The 20,345-nt window shown below is 34.5% G+C and overlaps 3 protein-coding genes across 3 annotated transcripts; 2 read left to right on the top strand and 1 right to left on the bottom strand.

The window, feature by feature from the left end:
• Positions 1 to 662: 662 nt before the first annotated feature.
• LOC138321538 (transient receptor potential cation channel subfamily V member 6-like) lies at positions 663 to 5,878 on the top strand. The gene is made up of 2 exons (XM_069265287.1): positions 663 to 819; positions 2,770 to 5,878. Exons 1-2 carry the CDS (start codon positions 759 to 761, stop codon positions 5,373 to 5,375), a joined length of 2,667 nt encoding a protein of 888 aa, XP_069121388.1. The 5' UTR covers positions 663 to 758; the 3' UTR covers positions 5,376 to 5,878.
• A 2,656-nt stretch (positions 5,879 to 8,534) lies between these two features.
• Positions 8,535 to 14,797, bottom strand: LOC138321539 (queuine tRNA-ribosyltransferase catalytic subunit 1-like). The gene is made up of 9 exons (XM_069265288.1): positions 14,539 to 14,797; positions 13,808 to 13,876; positions 13,489 to 13,627; positions 12,605 to 12,683; positions 11,570 to 11,685; positions 10,794 to 10,932; positions 10,106 to 10,181; positions 9,394 to 9,588; positions 8,535 to 8,936 (listed from the first exon to the last, which is right to left on the bottom strand). The coding sequence occupies exons 1-9, from the start codon at positions 14,761 to 14,763 to the stop codon at positions 8,781 to 8,783; spliced, it is 1,194 nt and encodes a 397-aa protein (XP_069121389.1). The 5' UTR covers positions 14,764 to 14,797; the 3' UTR covers positions 8,535 to 8,780.
• A 77-nt stretch (positions 14,798 to 14,874) lies between these two features.
• LOC138321540 (dolichyldiphosphatase 1-like) lies at positions 14,875 to 20,345 on the top strand. Its single transcript, XM_069265289.1, has 8 exons — positions 14,875 to 15,025; positions 15,853 to 15,953; positions 16,580 to 16,664; positions 17,171 to 17,264; positions 17,780 to 17,872; positions 18,739 to 18,867; positions 19,269 to 19,358; positions 19,710 to 20,345. The coding sequence occupies exons 1-8, from the start codon at positions 14,920 to 14,922 to the stop codon at positions 19,741 to 19,743; spliced, it is 732 nt and encodes a 243-aa protein (XP_069121390.1). The 5' UTR covers positions 14,875 to 14,919; the 3' UTR covers positions 19,744 to 20,345.

Genomic DNA, 20,345 nt, shown 5'->3' with positions numbered 1-20,345 from the left:
AAAAAAAATAATAAGCCATTATAATTGCATGTAACATGAGCATTAATTTACAGTGTCCAAAAAGCCAGAAGAACCACAACCCAAAGTATCAACTAACTACAAATCCCACTAATTTCACCCAGTTCTACGCGGTGGAGCACTACTCATACAACACAGTAGTATCTGATCAGGTATGAAAAACAATGCCTTATAAGTTTATTTACCATGCATCTCAAAGTATTTACTAATTAGCGTGATCAAATAATCAACTCAATCTTCCTATGGATACAAACAAATCATTATACACATCGCGCCTTGTGTGTCTGGCTTGAATAGTCTTGAATAGTACAATGGGGTATTGTGTGTGTATGTGTATTCTGAATGGATTAATCAAAGCATTAGCATATACCTCTCTGTTGTCTCTTCATAGTTAAATCTATGTTAGCTTTCCTTGACAATACTATTTCATTTTATCTGAAAACATTAACGTAAAAAACTCCAAAATTCATATCCACGTTTTCTTTCTTCCTCTGGTAAATACCAACGATGATATGATAATGACTTGGTTATATATTATCTCATGCTTATATAATTAACAAAGCACTAATTAGCTCACAAAGCCATGTGACAGGAAATTAACAACAGTGTCAATCTTTTGAAAATCTCAAATTCCAACCGAACAATACTGTTAGATACGGGTTACCAGTAACGAAATAATGGTCGGCCATTGCCTACCGAACGAGGCCGAAACTTAAATACTGATGTTTTATTAAAACAATATGGATGACGAATCGATGAGCGAAGATTTTCCGTCCTTTAGGAAAAGCAACATTTACAAAGGTGAGTTTTTTAAGCAGTTACGTATTGAATTTCAAATCAAACATTTTACTCAGTTCGTTTACACTTGTAACGAGATATTGCCTCTTTGCTAAATACAAGGTTTATAATTAAAAATATATTGAATTAATTGGGATAGACAAACCTTTCAGGAATTCAAATATATTTAAAACCTTCCATTGCCTCGCCAATATACTGAGTAACATTGATAAGAAATAAAGCCTTCTCAAAATATGAATAAATTGATACAATACTATCAAATTAATAAACTTATAGAATACGTATCAAATACCAACGTTTTCAAATACATGGTGTTAACTATAAAAACCTTTGTTTATTGCCATATCACTAACCAGTTCTCATACGGTCATTTAAGAATAATGTACGCAACAAATACTTGTAGCCACGTTATCGTTAAAAGATAGACGACCATCATTGTGAATCTATAAACAATAATATCAGTGTTATGACTATTCATCATTTTTTAGTGAAATTCGAGATGGTGGCCATCTTAATGACGTCATAACCGGAACTTATACAATGTTAACATTGGTTTTTGTTGTTTTTGTTGCTTAAACTAATTGATAAGTGGTCAAAAACTTATTAGAAATAATAGTTTGCTGTTGGGAAACATTTTTGCTGCGTCAAGCCAAATATGAAAAATTTGCTGAAAAATCACCATTTTTGAGCTTAAAATCAGATTTTTTCATTTCCTGCGTAGAAATCACTACATATATTGGATTTTTTGGTCCTGATATGTATTTGTTGTTCTATTGTGGTCATTTTGATACCTCATTTGTCTACTTCGGTTGAAAAATGTTAATGTTATGACTATTTTTCAATTTTTAGTGAAATTCGAGATGGCGGCCATCTTGATGACGTCATAACCGGAAGTTCATCCCAACTTATGCAATGTTAACATTTTGATTTGTGATCAGTGGGTCATAAGGGTTCAGAAAAATATTGGTTCGGAGGTTTGGGGGGTGCATGTGGGACCCTCCTAGCCCATGGCCTAATTAGCTCATTGCTAAAGTAACATTTCAATTTACATGTACGGGTGTAATTATATTATTTTTTATAAATTCCATAAGTACCCTCGAGATATTCTCTGTTGTATCATCAAATAATCGCATGACAGCACAAACTTCTCATTTTTTGTTGAGGGGCAGTGAGGACGGAATCTTGATACCATAGTAGACAGAATAACATCGATGAACAGATGTTCGAAAATTAAAAAAGGGAGTGCCCTTTCATTAAAGGCCCACTACCTTTCCGGAGTAAAATTTAAAGGTTTCTTAAAAACATTAATAACAAAAGAAAATATATATCGATGGCTTAAGATGAGGTTACAACACCAAACATATGCAAGATTTCCTGTCTAATGTACGAAAACAGCGGAGATTCATTTCGCTGTTTTGCCGTCTGGCGCAGTGATAGTCAACTAGGACGACGGCGGGAAACATAAAACGACCCGCGTTATGAAAATTAACATTTTATTTAAGCTAATTAAACAGTTCTGAAGGTGATGATAAGTGTTCTAGTAAACGTATAGTTAATAACTTCTGCGACTCTACAAAATTATTGATCTCGTTTTACATTGCTATTTTAAAAATTAAAAGCCGTTTCGGAAAGGTAGTGGCCCTTTAACTCTTGGTTTGATGGTTTTAATATCGACCTATCAACAGCCAGGGTCATTTAAGGACGTGTCAGGTATAAGTGGTGAAAGAATGTCGGAGTACCCGGAGAAAACCCACCGACTTACTATCGGTACCTGGCAACTCCCTTACATGGGATTCGAACTCGCGACCCAGAGGTGGAGGCTTGTGGTAATATGTTGGGATATCTTAACCTTGCCTTTGGCCACCGCTGCCCCCTTTCATTAACATATCTCCAAATAACCTTTATGTATCCATTGTAATCGTAGATAAAAACACTGTTGTTGTTTTTTTGCAGGTGTGAACGAAGATGAAAAGACCTTCAGATTATTTGAGAAGTGCCTTGATACCCGCCAGTTCCACTTCGCTACTGCCTTGGCTAAGCGGTTCACAAAGTCTGCACATGAAACTTGCGTAAGAAAGTGGCGACTGAAGCAAGAATTTTCCCGCGACAAGGTTTATGAAAGGGATGAGACACTTCTACACTACGTCATCAATTTCCCAGACACGAATGAACTCTTGGATATCTTACTCCAGATCTGTCCGGATTTGGCCTACGTACCACGGACCCACCAGTCTTATTATGGGCAGACGCCTCTTCATATTGCGATCGCATCCGGAAACCGACAGGCTTTCAATATAATTTTGAAAAAGGCCTGGTTAAGCTCTCACAAGAACATGCGTAAATTGGTAAATGTGCGTGCGACAGGAACAAAGTTCAATAACACAGTGATGATGGGAGAGCTACCGTTATTTGTGGCGGCGTTGCGGAATGACCAGTATATGGTCAAGTCTCTCATAGCCTACGGTGCTGTTCCTTACGTCATCAAGGGGAACGGGGACACTGTGTTCCACGTCTTGATCCAGTACGCGGCGCTGTACAGGGATAAAGTGAAAGACGTTCGGAAAATGATCGCCTGTATTCACGGACAGATTAAGAAGCTGATGGTAAAGGCAAAGGAAACACAAATGAAAAAGAAAAAAATGAATCACAAATTTGAAAGCATGAAGAAAAAGCAGGAAGCCCAAAGCATGCTCATTACCAAATACAAGAAAGAGGATATGGAAGAAACAAGGTGGAAAGCTTACGACTATCGCCATGTGTGGTACATAAAAAACAATCAGCAACTCACTCCACTTGAACTTGCAGCAAAGAACGGACTAACAGAGATATTCAACGACATCCTTAATCTGGAGGATGTGTACTGCCATCCTGGTCAACAAGACGGACTGTTCGACGAGAAGTCTTACGACATAACAGAGATAGACACCATCGCCAAATACCTCAGTGAGTTGGGCGTTGATGATGAGGGTGAGCTGGAGCCCGATTCGGGCTGGTCGCCGTTCCGCCGATACCCAAAACAGGAGTCAGTCCTACAAATGATGTGCGGTAACCAACAGCATTTTTTGGATGTAGCAGCACTGATTGACCTATCGCCGATAAAACTTCTCCTAAAGAATAAATGGCACTTTTACAGGATCCCGTACATCGCCTGGATGATATTCCACTACATGTTCGTCATTGTTCTCAGCGCCTTCGCTGTCAACCGATCCGAAGTTGTATTCAGCTCATCATTAGAAGATCCCATGGAAGATTCGCAATCCAACTTTTCAACTGGTTATTCTCCTCCATTGGAGTCTACAGTGCCTGGATCTAAAACAATGTTTGTGTCCATAACAAGGTGGATTCTTTTCGCAATAGCCGTCGTATACTTTATTGTCGGAGTATTAGAAATAATCCTGAAAATCCGAAAACCGAACGCTATCCAGTATACTATGGATAACTTCAATTATATTGCATTCATTCTAGTGCTTTCCATTGGAATCATCACAGATGCCATCCTTCACCTGGTGTGGTACGAACATGATGGAATACCTATGATAGCAGCTGTGTTGGCGGCCTGGTGGTTCAATTCATTCTTCCTTAGAGGATGGAGACTGTTTGGCTTCTTCATGAAAATGATACAAAGGGTCGTCTTTGGTGACTTCTTCCGATTTTCAGTCATTATAGTTTTACAACTGGTTTCATTTACGACGACAATGACAGTTGTATACCAAGACAAATCCACGCCAGCCATTGACGGAACAGAAGAAAATCCAGGACAAACCACAAACTATCAGTCAGCTCTGTTCAAGATGTTTAACTTGATGATTGGTCTAACAGAATTACCATTTCTAAGTCAAACAAAACAGAGCTGGCTAGCCTATGGACTTTACGTCCTCTTCATCTTAACTACTTACATCCTTCTGATCAACGCCCTGATTGCCATGATGTCCTCGACATGCGCCAGCCTGCTTCATGACAGGTATTCACAGTGGCGGGTGCAGCAACTATCTGTCATCATCTTCTTAGAAGACCTTCTCTCTCTGTTCAGTTATGATATGAAATCGGCTGCAGGGGGATCCAATATCCGCCCTGTGAATGTCACATTCTACAACCCTTCCACCGGAACGGCAAAGATAGTTCGAAGATACTATCTAAAGATGTCGTATGCTGTACAGAATGTTACTTATCACGAAGTCGCTGAGGTGGCATCCACCATTGACAAACAAGACGAGATTGGAGCAGAATGTGCCGCAGATAAGGACATTATTGAAAACATACAACATGGGATCCTTGCTGAACCGGAAGCTGAGGAATCGCTTATAGACGGATATGCATTCTGGGATTTATCTTCGGAGGAAGAGGATGACACGAAAGATAACCACGATCCTTATAGGTTTTACACAATTTACCACGAATACGGCACCAATGGTCATTATGGAGGGCCTATAGATGATAACTCAGATGCGGACAGTACAGAATCGCGCCTGCGCACAATCTCCAAAATGGCATCACGTGGACGCATTATAGCTTACCCCAGAAAACCTAAAAAAGGGAAGGTCATGTCACTGGAGACATGAAGCAGGAACTACCCTTGTATGTGGCATACAAATAAATGTAATACAGACTTGGATACCGTATAACCCATCCTTTAGATGATACAATTTGAAACTATTACAGAATGTAATGAGAACATAAAATTTCGACCGGTTTTACATTTTTGGTATTAGTCAGAAGGGTATACATGTACCGAGCATATAATTCCATCTCCACATTTTACAAGAATAAAATTGTCGCGGTCACAGAATAGCGAGAATATCATCCCCACGAAAATAATGAAAGATAGATGTACGTAGCATAGTGAATCGAAACGTCACTGGTATTTCATGTAAATTTCAACATTTTCTAAGATTTTAAGTACGTTAATTAGGTACCGTAGTTTATTTACTGATAATGCAAAAGAATATTTTTTTACCAGTTATTGTACATATAGCTTTACTATAATGAATTATATAAAGTGCTTTATACATCTAAAAGTTTTGGGGGTTTTTATGTAAAAATCTTGATAGTCTCTAACTGTGGTAACCTTATTCATTAAAATGTATATGTATACTTGCCATTTTATGTTTTACATCTGTTGTGACGAAATGTGACAATCTAATTCATATTTTGTGTTCGTGGCTTGTACCTCCGTTGTCAGATGTCCAGGCTCTGACTGCTGATAGGACTTAAAACGAAGCCATGAACAGATGACTTTAATTAGATTGCCAACTCTTGTCGCTTTTCGTCTTGCGTCATCTATTATGAACATTTAACGTTTTTTCATCTCGAGAACACAGTTCGAGTCATACTGTGACAGAAGATGGTCTGAAGGGCGTAAATTACTGTAAACGTACTTATTTTAGCGGCAGTTTCATTTTATCTGTAGTTTTATTTAATTGGTAGTTTTATTTTAACGCTTTTTACGGTGTCTTTGAAGCGCTAATTCATGTACAACAGCTAAATGTTGTAAACGGGTATATGTATATTCATTATTGAACCATCGAATTGCGCTAATTTATATTTAAACTAATAAATCATATTTGACATTTTACACATAAATAAGTACGTAAGGTAAGGTTTTTAACTATCACACGGTGCCATTTGATTTTCAAGATTACGGTCAGATGCAGGGAGATACTGAAAAATGGCTGTAACTGTCGAATACAAGGTGGCTGCTTTGTGAGCCAAGTGATTTTTCAATTGGCTCCAAAATGGAATTTGAGAAATAGTTGGAACTCGTCAAAACACAAGATGGTTGCTTGTGAGCCAAAATGCAATATGCAAAATTAGGGACCAAGGGAAACTTGTATGTATGTGATAAATATTACTGCAGTACTCAATGAGAGTGGCACTAACAATAATTATTATACAGACCGGCGAAGGAAAGGATGGGACTATTGACGGGCAGACAAATGATTTGAAAGGAATGACAAATGATTTGAAAGGAAACAAAAATAATTTGAAAGGACAGACAAATAATTTGAAAGGAATGACAAATGATGTGAAAGGACAGACAAATGATTTGAAAGGACAGACAAATGATTTGAAAGGACACACAAGTGATTTGAAAGGACACACAAGTTATTTGAAAGAACACACAAGTTATTTGAAAGGACATACAAATTATTTGAAAGCACGAGACGAGTCGTTTATAAGGACACACAAATTATTTGAAAGGACAGACAAGTGATTTGAAAGGAGAGACAAGTTATTTCAAAGGACAGACAAATGATTTGAAAGCACGAGATAAGTCATTTGAAAGGAAACACAAATGATTTGAAAGGACAGACAAGTGATTTGAAAGGACAGACAAATGATTTGAAAGGACACACAAGTGATTTGTAAGGACACACAAGTGATTTGAAAGTATAGACAAGTAATTTGAAAGGACAGACAAGTGATTTGAATAGTTCTCGCTCCATCAGTTCTCGACCCATCTTATGATTGTGAACTAATGAAAATAGCATGATGTTTGGAGATTCTTTATCCAAATGAAATTGAACGATATTAGCCCAAATCCTTATATGAATAAGGGTGTAAAATACAATGAACAAACAGACATTTGTTTCTCTTTTTATTGCACATCTCCTATGTAACATATAGTCCAACATTTAGAGAGTTCAATTCATTATCATCCCCATCCTGTCACAAAGTTTCTGTCATTTTATCAAAAAATGGTGTGATTTCCATCAGCCAAAGAAATAAGTAATTTTTTGTCTTGGAGAAATGAAACCAATTCCTAGATTGAACGTATACTAAACAATAGAAACAGAAACATTTTCTATTCCAATATTTCAGGGTGGTTTTTTTTGGTAATTGTATTATTTTTTATAACAGGCCATGATTTTCTAAAACAAACTTAAGTAAAAAAGTAAAAAATATTTTTTACTTACTGTCAGTAAGCTTCATAATAAATTGACATAAATTTTCGCCTTATGACAGCATTTTTGTTGGCTTGGTCCCAATATCAGCTTTTCTTGAGGTTAATATTAACTGAAGCTAAATTGTCCACGACCCACTGTGAATGTTATTTCTGAGCCCAATATCAACTTTTCTTGAGGTTAACATTTACTGTCTCTAAAGCGTCCATGGCCCACTGTGAATGTTATATCTGAGCCAAATATCAGCTTTTCTTGAGATTAACATTAGCTGAAGCTAAGGTGTCCACGGCCCACTGTGAATGTTATATCTGAGCCCAATATCAGCTTTTCTTGAGAAAAACATTTACTGAAGCTAAGGCGTCCACGGCCCACTGTAAATGTTATATCTGAGCCCAATATCAGCTTTTCTTGAGATTAACATTAGCTGAAGCTAAGGTGTCCACGGCCCATTGTGAATATTATATCTGAGCCCAGTATCAGCTTTTCTTGAGATTAACATTAACTGAAGCTAAGGTGTCCATGACCCACTGTGAATGTTATATCTGAGCCCAATATCAGCTTTTCTTGAGATTAACATTAGCTGAAGCTAAGGTGTCCACGGCCCACTGTGAATGTTATATCTGAGCCCAGTATCATCTTTTCTCGAGATTAATATTAACTGAGGCTAAGACATCCATGGCCCACTGTGAATGCTATATCTGATCCCAGTATCAGCTTTTCTTGAGTTCTTACTGAAGAAGTTAACAATGTTATATCTGAGCCCATATCACTTTTCTGGTTAAGAGGCTAAGTGTCCACGGCCCACTGTGAATGTTATATCTGAGCTCAATATCAGCTTTTCTTGAGATTAACATTAGCTGAAGCTAAGGTGTCCATGACCACTGTGAATGTTATATCTGAGCCCAGTATCAGCTTTTCTTGAGAAAAACATTTACTGAAGCTAAGGCGTCCACGGCCCACTGTAAATGTTATATCTGAGCCCAATATCAGCTTTTCTTGAGATTTACATTACTGAAGCTAAGGTGTTCATGACCACTGTGAATGTTATATCTGAGCCCAGTATCAGCTTTTCTTGAGAAAAACATTTACTGAAGCTAAGGCGTCCAAGGCCCACTGTGGATAGTCTGTATGGGGAAACTGTTTATCAAAGAAATTCTGTATAAACTGTGGGAATCTGTCTTCTATAATACTCTGTTGTATACTTGTCATCAATGTCAGCTGCAATTAAAGAATAAGAGAGTAATTAATTAAAAACAACTTCATTTTGTATTTATCAATCATAACGTCTCCATTATCTTCTTCACTTAATAATATATAAAAGAATATTAACAAAAAATTTGCATTCTTTGGTATAAATCGAGAGCTCAGGGTCTCCTAAAATCAGTAATATGATCTAATTTTATGACTTAAATTTGAAAATCAGATCAGTATGAGTCTTAATCAAATTTGTTTAAAAAAAAATATTAAGCGCCAAAATAGATGAAAATGAGGACTTTCATATGCGGCATCAGAGAAGACTATGAAAATACATGTAATCCCTAAATCCTTACTTAACTGAAAAGGGACCCTACCACATTTTAACTATCAAATGAACACCGAAATTCTGCTTCAGAATTTCAATGTAATCTTTAACCATGAAAAATACTTCTATTCATTAACATTTTTGATGACATACCTGGTAGGCCACATTGTGGACAGTTAACAGTTGACAAGAAACAGTCTCGTTAGTTACGATGGTATGGAGGTAGGCCCGAGTGTACTGTTTACATGTAGAACATGGACACTGATCATCGATTGGCCTGAAGTCCTTAGCATACATCTTATTCTTCAAAGCCAAATTACCAGTTGGTACTAAAGCATTTCCAAATCTCTGAAATAAGAAAAGGCATATTTTATTGTATCAGGAGATATTATGAAAAATCATGTAATTTATTGAGTAGAAATTTTCGTTGCTTTTGTCTGTGAAGTAGAACCATGAAAATAAAAACAACAAAATTAGCTTATACACTTTGGGATGCTCTGTTTCATAAGTTAACCACAAATATTTCTAAAGTTTTTAACCATGAAAATAAGTACACACAAATATTTCGTGATATATATTAGAACTAAAGTGAGACAAGATTATGTCCTTTTGGGAAAATTGCTGGTAATAAGAAAACCTGATAATGAAATATGAAGTACAATCAATTATCCCTATAAAGACCACCAAAGAAGAAAGAGTGGTTTTATACACATGTCAAATTGTGTTAGCCATTTGGGACCCTTAGAAAGTGGTATTATTAAGCAGGTGGTCTTTCTACACAGGTGGTCACTTACGCAGGTTCTTACTGTATGTTGTTGTATATGATAAAAAATTGAATACTAATAGTAACAATAGGGGAACTTACAGCGGTCCTTGTGGGGAAGACACAGTCAAACATATCACATCCCAGGGCTACACAGACTACAAGGTCAACAGCAAACCTGTGAAGGTCAAACATAATAGTACTGTATTATCACCAGATACCAAGGTCAACGGCAAACCTACAAAGGTCAAACACAATACAGTCATCACCCGGCAACAAGGTCAACGGCAAACCTAAAAAGGTCAATCATAATATAGTTCTGTGTTATCACCAGGCAACAAGGTCACAGCAAAAAGGTCAAAGTCTATATAGTACAGCTTAATTTCAGTTTTTCAATCAATAAAGAAAGGAATTGATCTACTCCATAACAGGGTCTTCTACCATGACATATCACAAACATTTTTAATTCTTTTTTATTTTTATTTTTAAAGACATTTCAAATTTTTATGTTCAAGTAAGCCATTACAACAAATACATACTTTTCTGCTTCCTTATACCATAAACCACATAAACCAAATGTGCAGCTAGATTTCACTCACTTCACATATTCATTCTATACATAGAATCTGATAAGTCAAATTGACATCAAATACAAACTGGTTAACTCTACCTCTAAAAAAGACGCATTTGGACTCTTCTAAAGCTATATATACATACAGTAGAGTTAGAACAGTTCATTATGGAATTGAGGGGTGAATGAGATATGGTTTCTTTAATAGCAAGTACTTACCCAACCCCCATCAAATATCTTGGTTTGTCCTTTGGTAAGTATTCAGTTGACAATGTTACCATCTTCCAAAAGTCGTCCTTACTCTCTCCTCCGCTCAATCCCCCAATAGCATAGCCAGGAACTTCTCGTTTTATCAACTCTACAACAAAAACAGTAATAGCACTACTCTTGTTGAGAATAATTAAGATTTATTTAAGTTAGTTCTAACTATTTACAGTGTAGATTACTGGCACTTAGATGGAAGCATCAAACCCTATTCTTTTTATTTGTTAGCATTCTCTGGATTTCTACATAACATTACTTGATTTTTCAATCATTCAAGAGATATATGTCCTGTTTTCTCTATTTAGGAGTTTCCATGAATTGATTTAGATTGCATCTATGAAGTTTCCTGGATTCTTTTATAAACCAGAAAATTCTTTAAATCTCTCAATCATCCAAAATTGATTATGAAAAAAATATTTGATTTTTACATGTCAGGTTTTCTGTATTTCTCTATCATAATAAAATTCTTTAATTTTTACATGGGATATTTGCTGTATCAGTATTTCTCTATCATACTTGTAAATCCATGTGATTCCCAAATTCTGCATCATCTAGAAAATTCCATTAATTTCCCAATTATTTTGGAGTTTAACACTTTATTGGAGTTAATTTCCATATCCCGTAATAACTGGTAACACTGTCTTTTCTCTTTGTCATTCATATCAAAGCACCCAATCCTCTGACTGCTCTTAACAATACCAGAGTTCTTCTAGTAATCCTTGCAATATTACCTTGAACACATTTCTTGCGTAGCTCTGGATACAACCCTCCTTGAACAATGGGGAAGATATTCTGGTCGTGTGGTCTTTGGTGAGCTTTTAGGCATCTATCCAACCATCTTATAGTTCTGGTTCAAAACACATGACATAAAGGACAATCAGAATTCCCTTACAGTATAAAGTCAAGTAAGTACGCTAAAAGCAGTTTAGGATGTAGAATTACATATTTGTTCATAATGCATAAAATATTTCAGAGCTCTCAAAGAGTTAATATGTATAATCATTACTATCGTTTTAAGGTAGAAATGAAAATCAAGGACCAGAATAGACATTATAAACGAGAAACAGACAATTTTAGAAAATGGACTTAAATCTGAATTTAAAGGGACAATTCACTCACACTAATTCTTTTACATAACCAAGAAGCAAAATATGGCATAAATGTATTGTTCTACATTTCTTATGAAACATATAACATAAGATATTGACAAATTCCACGTCATTGTTTAGTATTTTAATTGATACCGTTGTAATTACAAATCGTTGATCAATACGATTAAGCAGGTACAATATATACGCTGTACCCATACCCGAGCCTAAGTCACGCACGTTAAACAAATGAACTACATAACCACTGAGGAGGTGATATAATGATTTTTTAGGCAAGACAATTCACCTAATAAGGTAAAAAAAATTCTGTCAGAGCGATTTGAGCTGTTCTAGACAAAAGTAGCATTACTCTACGAGCAAGGGACTGGGTTCGGCATACAAGATATTCGACCACAATTTGTAATGGCGGACAGCGAGTGAGTTTGAACATTTCACACGCATTTCACCACCATGGGATTTTCTGACATATCACAGTAAAACCGACTGATCTAATTCCCATTAGAACTGGGGGTTTTCCGATATATATACAAATTTTAATGTTCTCGTAGAATGAATTGTCCCTTTAATAACTTTTTTCACTGACCAAATATCAAAACAACAAAATATCTACAAACAACATTGGCATCTTTCTTACTTGACATTTAGACATTTATCTACCTGTACATAGCTTCCTCAACCCTCGGGCCAGTTACACAGCTGTGGACCACATCATCTAGCTGCATTATAATATCAGCACCTATAGAACAGAAATAACAATTTATATAGAACTATTCTGACACCTAAAACAGCTTCCAAAGTCTTTTTTCTTTTTCTTAGTGTGTATTTATAATTCAAAGAGTGAATGCAAGACCTCAGAAAAGGGAACGGGTGTTTATTGGGATGAGGGTTCTTTATGTTTTGAAAAATGTATGTATCATACAATGCATATAAGTAACAAAAAGAAATTTAGCTTTAGTTATTTCAATGTATAAGAACCTCACATAGCCACAAAAATTATGATTTTTTAACACATATTAATTAGATATTTATGCTTTCTAGAATATGTTCTCTAGTAATTTGTAACAAAACAGTATCTAAATTCCATTATACTTACCACCATGGGTTATTATCAAATAATCATTAACTTTTTTGTACATTTCTTATTTGAACTTTTAAATTAAGGGGAGATAATTTAGATTTAATTAGAAATTAGCCGAGAAATTTTAAGTATGGGAACCAGCCTTAGCATTCATGAATACAAACCAGTAAACTGTCCGATTCTTACTTTCAAAGGAAGGAGAGAAAATACAGTAAATTAAGAAATCAGGTGAGAAATTTCAGGTTTGGTGACTCTAAGTATTCATGAATACCTACCAGTATACTACATCCGATTCTAACTTTCAAACAAACAGCAGATAATCTAGGTAATATCCAATGTAAAAAATCAGCTAACACATGTAAGGTTTGGTGTTCTGTATTCTTAAATACCTACCGGTACACTGTCTGATTCAAACTTTCAAACTAAAGGGAGATAATTTAGCTAATAAAAGAAATCAAAATACCTATACTATTTTGTATCTGTATTGACATTTCAGGTGTTAACATCATCTCAGAGTCATCATGTGGGGACTGGAACTTCACACCCTCCTCTGTTATTTCAGCCAGCTTCAGAAGCGACACCATCTGGAACCCTCCACTGTCCTACAAAAATTATGTGAATCACTCATTACAGTATCATGATCAGAATTGCAATGATATGTATATATTAAAATAATACAATTTTCAAATTAAATAACATTTCCAAATTAAATAACATTTCCAAAGTTAATAATAATTACAGTAGGAGTTTAAAAAATGAATATTGTGAAAAATCATCATTACCGTTAATAAGCATCTGTTCCATTTCATGAAATTATGCAGACCTCCAGCTTTCTCCAACAATTCGTGACCCTGTATTACAAATTGTATTGATCACATCATGATTATGATATAACAAATAATACTAATTAAGTGATAGAAAAATATAGCCACATCATATAAATTGTAGATGTGTCTGAAAATAAATTATATTGCAAAGAGACAAATAAGACAGTTCAATCATTTATAACATTTTCTATTTAATGTTTTTATTAGTTTTAAGACATCTTTTAGAATAGATATACCCTATACAGTATACAGCTACATCAGAGTTTAGATAACCATTTTTAAAAGTTGTAGCATTTAATTATATTATACAAATGTACAAATTAAACTACAAAGTCCTAAATACTTATATTTTATCATCCTCAATACTGCAGAGGATAACATCACTGATGATTTATCCACCCCTGGACTATTTCATAGTGAAACTGAAGGCAGCAGAAAATACAGGTAAATTGATCTGTTGATGTACATCTACAGACCTATAATTGATCAGTTGTTTGTTTTTCTCTTCAGTAGCCTTCAGTTTTACTAGTAACCCTGAAGTACCGAGGACGACGTCATGTTATCAGCAGGTGGGAAATGAAATTGGAAAGAGAACGGAAATAACAAGAACGTTCACAATACAATGAGATTATACAAGATATTACATATACAATATCTTTATTGTTTATACAGGACAAATATCATACCGGTCTGTTCCCTAAATGATAGGTATTCCCCAGGATTATTTTACAGTCTAATTCTTCCAGCTGTTCAGGAATAAGACCTTTCAATGTACCCTGTGTTCCGACAGGCATAAATACGGGCGTGTCAACCACATAATGGGGTAGTTTTAACTTGCAAGCCCTTGCTTTTGTAGTTTTGCATTCTGCCAATATCCGAAGTGACAGAGCATGTGTTCCTTTGGAAGCCATATTTTTTGGAATCCCCTTTACAGCCAATGAAATTACCTGACACAAATTAACTTTGGCACCTTGTTTACACATCATAAATATCATCCAATGAAATTACGTTTAACAGGGAAGTGCGGTATTCGCACATGCGCAATAACAGAAGTCACATTTTCCAGCATGGATGTCGACAGTGTAACCGATTCGCCAGACATTTCTCCTTTGAGTGGAGATTCTTCACTACAGTGGAAAGCGATTTCCCTCACTCATGTAGAATACCCAAAAGGTGATATGTTCCCTGATTCTCAAATGCTTTATGTAGCTCAGAGCCTTTCCATTATGTTGCATACCTACAAGGTTCGATGTGCAGATGGTCGATCAACTTCTGACATCTTATCTTTGATCAAGTTCACATACCCCCAGTAACTTAGCCATTTGTTGCATCCTGAAGAAACCGAACCCGTATAAGTTTTACTCTAACCACAGATTGGTGAAAACAACCTTGCATCCGTGGTTACTATGGCCTATGTATATGCATTAGTAAGTACTAGGCCCACATACAGTATTTATTTGTATACTGATGCTGTACATAGTGGTATGTACGTGTACATGTCTACATACAGTACCAATGTAAGGTATAACTGGGCTTTACTAAAGCCATTATGATTGTTTTGGAAGTTACGTATTTGAGCGTCAGTTCAGATTTAGACCTGGGCATTTGAATTAATATAGTTGAATTTGAAACCTGCCAATACATACATTTTACAAAAATATTGTAGGTGATCTCAGTCTTGGTTATCATGTCATCATTTTTGAAGTCATCCATATACTCACGCAATCATCAATGTCTTCTGCAACGCTGTATTATCAAAAGAGACATTTTAAAATGACTAAGAACTGAATATATAGCACAATGTGCCTATGACATAAAAGAATATTTATATATATATAATTAGTCACTCAGTAAATTAGATGGTCGTAGAAAAAAGTAAAGATGCTTTATACCTGTAATAACCAGATTATGTGATTTCACTTAAAACTTGTTATCAATTTTTATGGGGTTCATTAATAGCATTTAAACTTACAGCAGTTATATACATAATGTACTTTCAGGTGATGTGATTGGATTTTTCCTTGCTTGGGCCAGTCTTCTGCCATTCTGTATTATTGTAGGATTCATAACCTTAATCATATTCCGGAGGGATCTTCATACGGTATGTACATCATTTAGCCCTGAACAAAAAATTGGCATTTAATGTAACTTAACGTGTACAGGTCCTCTGAACAAAAGCTAGCCTTTAAATTATTGTGTAATATAACATTGTATTCAAAACTATTTTCACAATTTTGGTTTAAATAGAGACCATATGCTTTCCTAGGTAAAAGACCATTTTGAATCTTGATAAAGATATGGTTAGTGGGATGTTTCGTAATACATTCTGTAGGTATACTTATATATGTGTATTATGAATTACAATTACCTCCCCTTGTTCCATCTGATAAAAAAATCAGACATATCAAAAAAAATTACAATACCTGGTACATTTACCCATATTAATATGGTCAAAAGAATATTACATTTTAAATTACTTTGCATACACATATTTCGCTTTGTTTTCTTACAAGTTGCTTTATTTTTTTTCTCTCCAATATGTATATTATATCCTTATGTAGAACAAATATCAAAGAAGTAATGTTGAGGTATTCCAGATAACAGTAGACCCTTACAGACATATGTTTGTAGGATACAAATTAGTTGAAGAAGAATTGCCTATATAGAACAATATTAAGGTATATAGTTTTGAAAAACTTGTCAACACAAACTGTTATTGTATTTCAGGTGTCCTATTTTGCTGGTCTACTGCTGAATGAAGCTATAAATTGGGTATTGAAGCACCTTATACAAGCCCCACGACCAGTCAGAAGTAAGCAGTAGTAATGGAATTAAATCAAATTTTTGAACTATACTACTGCATGTTATATGTCATATATATTGAATACATTAAAGGCTTATATTCTTGTTAAGAGCGAAGATTCATTTCACTGTTCTGTCGTCTGGCACAGTGATAGTCAACTAACACAGAGTAATTAAGACGACGATGGGAGATATAATACAAATCGCGCTATGAAAATTAACATTTATTTTATTTAAATTGTTCAAATGGTGATGATACGTGTAGTATTAACAGTAAGCTAATAATTTTTGCGACTCTACAAAAAAATTTTATCAGGTTTTTCCATTTAAAAAAATTAAAAGCGGTTTCAGAATTCGAAAGGTAGTAGATATGTGAAGATTGAGCTTTGATAAATTTGACCTGATTGTTACATAATGATTACACAGTGACACAAAAAAAAATTTAATAAACTAGTAAGATCTGCAAAATTTCATCATTTTGATGGTTGTATGATTTTAATTGATGTTTGCTTTCAGAGAGTCAGCTTTACACAGAGTATGGAATGCCATCAAGCCATGCACAGTTTTCCTGGTTTTTCTCCACATATATGGTTCTATTTTTATTTCTTAGGTAAATCAACAATTATTCGCATATACTTTTTGCTCTTGTAAAAATCGTTGAGTTTTCAATACATCATACAAAAATTTCAGTTTTTAGTACCAGGTATAGTTTATCCTTGTGAACACAAAATCTTGTAATTACCTTGAACACCGTCACCAGTTGTTTTTTGTTGGAAATGATAAAATAAGTCTAACATATAACACTTCATGTATTAGGTTCTATTGTGGACCTCAATTTTAAAACAACCAATTAAATACTGTTTAACTGGCTGTTTGTTGCAGGGAAGATAATTTCACATGTTCATTTAATAGGGAAATATTGAAATATGGATGAATTATACCTACTCTGAAGATCAAATCACGAAAATTTCTATCCATTAAAATTTAAAATCGTGAAAGTTTTGACATGCAAAAATAATGGAATATACAATATTTCATGTTAAAATAATTATGATTAACATTAGACTTTGATACAAATTCTATGTAATATCATGAATAATTAATCTCTTGTTTGTCTTTTTACAGAATTTATAAAAATTATAACTTGATAGACGATTTATGGAAATATTGCGTCAGTGCAATATGTGTCATAGGATCATCTATTATATTATATAGCAGGTATGTATTATGATCATCATGAGATTTAATGTTATACTGGAGTGTCGTCACATAACCATAACAAAAATTGTGTACATATTACAAAATCTACACCTCAAATAATGACAATATAATTGATATCTCACAAAGGTCGGTTAATAAAAATAATGGAATACCAAGTTTGCTTACATATCATTAAAGATGCTCCACCGCTGACAAATGGTATTTTTTCACTATCAAAAACAGGAGCAGACGATTTAGTATTTTTTATTAGTTACAAAAGTTACTTACTTTACACCATTACAACCATTGAAAAGTTTGAGCTTCTAATTTTACTTCAAGTTAAAAATATGAAAAAGAATTAAATGCATCCCGAAAAAATTCCGTGTCACTATATCCTATATGGAATGAAGTACTGATTGTGCATGCACCAAAGGCGAAGTAAATTATTTTAAATTATTTTTTGTGTTAATAAGACATAAATATACACGATTAAACACCAATTACTGTTCAAATGATGAATACCATTTATGCTCTGTCGGCGGTTGAGCATCTTTAAAGATTCATTTCAAATTTTAAATGTTTGGAAATAGTTGAAATATACAGACAGTATAGGTAAATATATCTAATGTGAGCCTCGGTGATTATAACTTTTCTTTTATGTAGGTATTTTATAATACGTATTACTCCCTAATTCTGTTATTGTATTCAATGTCAAACATCATGTAGGAAGTATAAACAATAGTTTAAGGACCTCTATTTTGGATTATATTTATATTAGACTACCATACATTTGACCTCTGTTTCAGGGTATATTTAGGCTACTATACATTTGACCTCTGTTTCAGGGTATATTTAGACTACCATATATTTGTCTTCTATTTCAGGGTATATTTAGGCTACCATACATTTTGGCAGGTGTCCTGTGGAGCCCTGCTGGGTATACTGTTTGGAGCAGCATGGTTTTGTATTGTCTATGTTGTATTAACTCCATTCTTCCCAATCTTGGCTTCAAGGTGAGTATAGCATCAGCTATGTATCATATTCACTCCAATAAACAAACCTGTGTTCTTATAAAGGCCTATTCTCCCCCACCAAAATCATGTTACAATATTATGTCACATTCACTGTAAAGTAAGACTAATATAATCAATACACGGTATAAAGTACTTTATCCATATCGTTTCAGGATCTCGAAATCCACATATTAAATTATATTTAATTTGTTTATTGAAACAAACATTTCATCATGGACATGTGTGTGTCATTGTGAACCAGATATCAATGTAGTCGCAAATTGCTGTATAGAAATTGAAAAGACTTAACTTATTGCATAAGTTATGTTTGTCGTAATGCATAGTACATTGATAATTATTGATTGTTACAGTTGTTTGAAATCATATATTGTGTTTTGCAGCCCTATAGGTGAATTTCTGATGTTAAGAGACTCAACATTGATACCCCACGTCATGTGGTTTGAGTACACTTCCTCAAGAACAGAAGCTCGGTAAGTATCACGTGGCTTGTTATTTTTGTTGATGGAAATCAAAGCTTTGCGAATTTTACTGAACATGAGAAAATTTAATTTCAACAAATTCAGATTTTGTGGTCCGGCTTATAGTTGCTTTATCTGAGACTAATATCTTATCCTTTTCTTTGTATGTGAGAGAAAAATAATCATTCCCTACCTCAAAGTGATTTCATTGTCACACATCCAGGGTTGGAAAGATTCTAGTAGTCTTTCACAGATTTATGATTATAAGTTTCTCAAAAGTAATTGAAGTTTGGATGTTTTTGAATTTGTAGAATAGTATAAAATTTTGAGCATTTTAGTGAAGAGAAATTATTTCACTTCCAGGGGAAGACAAAGAAAATCCAGAAAGTCGCAATGACTGGGCCGCCATTAGAGACAAACTATTTGTTGATATTCAGCATGACTGATTATTGATGTTCCGTGTGACTGATTATTGATATTCAGCGTGGCTGATTATTGATATTCAGCGTGGCTGATTATTGATGTTCAGCACTACTGAAGATCTGGAGCAATCCTGGTAGCCAGTTACCAATAACACTTTCTCCATCCCATGTTAAGCTTTCTGCGAAAGACTTGAAATTATCATTTAACACTTCAGGGTTTGCACAAGATGTGTTTGTAGTCTCACATCACAGGGTGAGATATGACCATTGAACCACTCATGTACACTTCATGGTAAGTTTGTGTCTGAAAGGTCAAGGTCGCACCTTCATACAACCAATAGGTGAAGGTCGTTTTTAAATATTTTAACTAAAATTGTATATAAATTAACCAAAGAATTATGCATATATACTATGTTAAGTCTATTTGAATGACATGACCTTTGCTATTATGGGATAGGTTAAAATTATTACGATTTAAGGTATGGGGCACTGTTGGTTTAAAACACAATTGTATATAAATGTTTTATTATGTATGTATTGTTACTCTTTGAGATTTAATTAAAGATAAATTATTTAG

This window comes from Argopecten irradians, chromosome 4 (genome assembly GCF_041381155.1).
Source record: "Argopecten irradians isolate NY chromosome 4, Ai_NY, whole genome shotgun sequence".
Taxonomy (NCBI): Eukaryota; Metazoa; Mollusca; class Bivalvia; order Pectinida; family Pectinidae; genus Argopecten; species Argopecten irradians.
Note: the sequence above shows the minus strand (reverse complement) of the source record. Positions and strands in the feature narration are given on the sequence as shown.

What these genes read in the sequence shown, in the direction of transcription:
- LOC138321538 (XM_069265287.1), top strand. Translation starts at nt 759, where the DNA reads ATGGATGACGAATCGATGAGCGAAGATTTTCCGTCCTTTAGGAAAAGC. An exon ending in GAAAAGCAACATTTACAAAG is followed by an intron (nt 820 to 2,769) that starts GTGAGTTTTTTA and finishes GTTTTTTTGCAG; the next exon opens with GTGTGAACGAAGATGAAAAG.
- LOC138321539 (XM_069265288.1), bottom strand. Translation starts at nt 14,763, where the DNA reads ATGGCTTCCAAAGGAACACATGCTCTGTCACTTCGGATATTGGCAGAA. An exon ending in ATCATTTAGGGAACAGACCG is followed by an intron (nt 13,877 to 14,538) that starts GTATGATATTTG and finishes TTTGTAATACAG; the next exon opens with GGTCACGAATTGTTGGAGAA. An exon ending in ACGCAAGAAATGTGTTCAAG is followed by an intron (nt 10,933 to 11,569) that starts GTAATATTGCAA and finishes TTTTTGTTGTAG; the next exon opens with AGTTGATAAAACGAGAAGTT.
- LOC138321540 (XM_069265289.1), top strand. Translation starts at nt 14,920, where the DNA reads ATGGATGTCGACAGTGTAACCGATTCGCCAGACATTTCTCCTTTGAGT. An exon ending in TTCCCAATCTTGGCTTCAAG is followed by an intron (nt 18,868 to 19,268) that starts GTGAGTATAGCA and finishes TGTGTTTTGCAG; the next exon opens with CCCTATAGGTGAATTTCTGA. An exon ending in TCCTCAAGAACAGAAGCTCG is followed by an intron (nt 19,359 to 19,709) that starts GTAAGTATCACG and finishes TTTCACTTCCAG; the next exon opens with GGGAAGACAAAGAAAATCCA.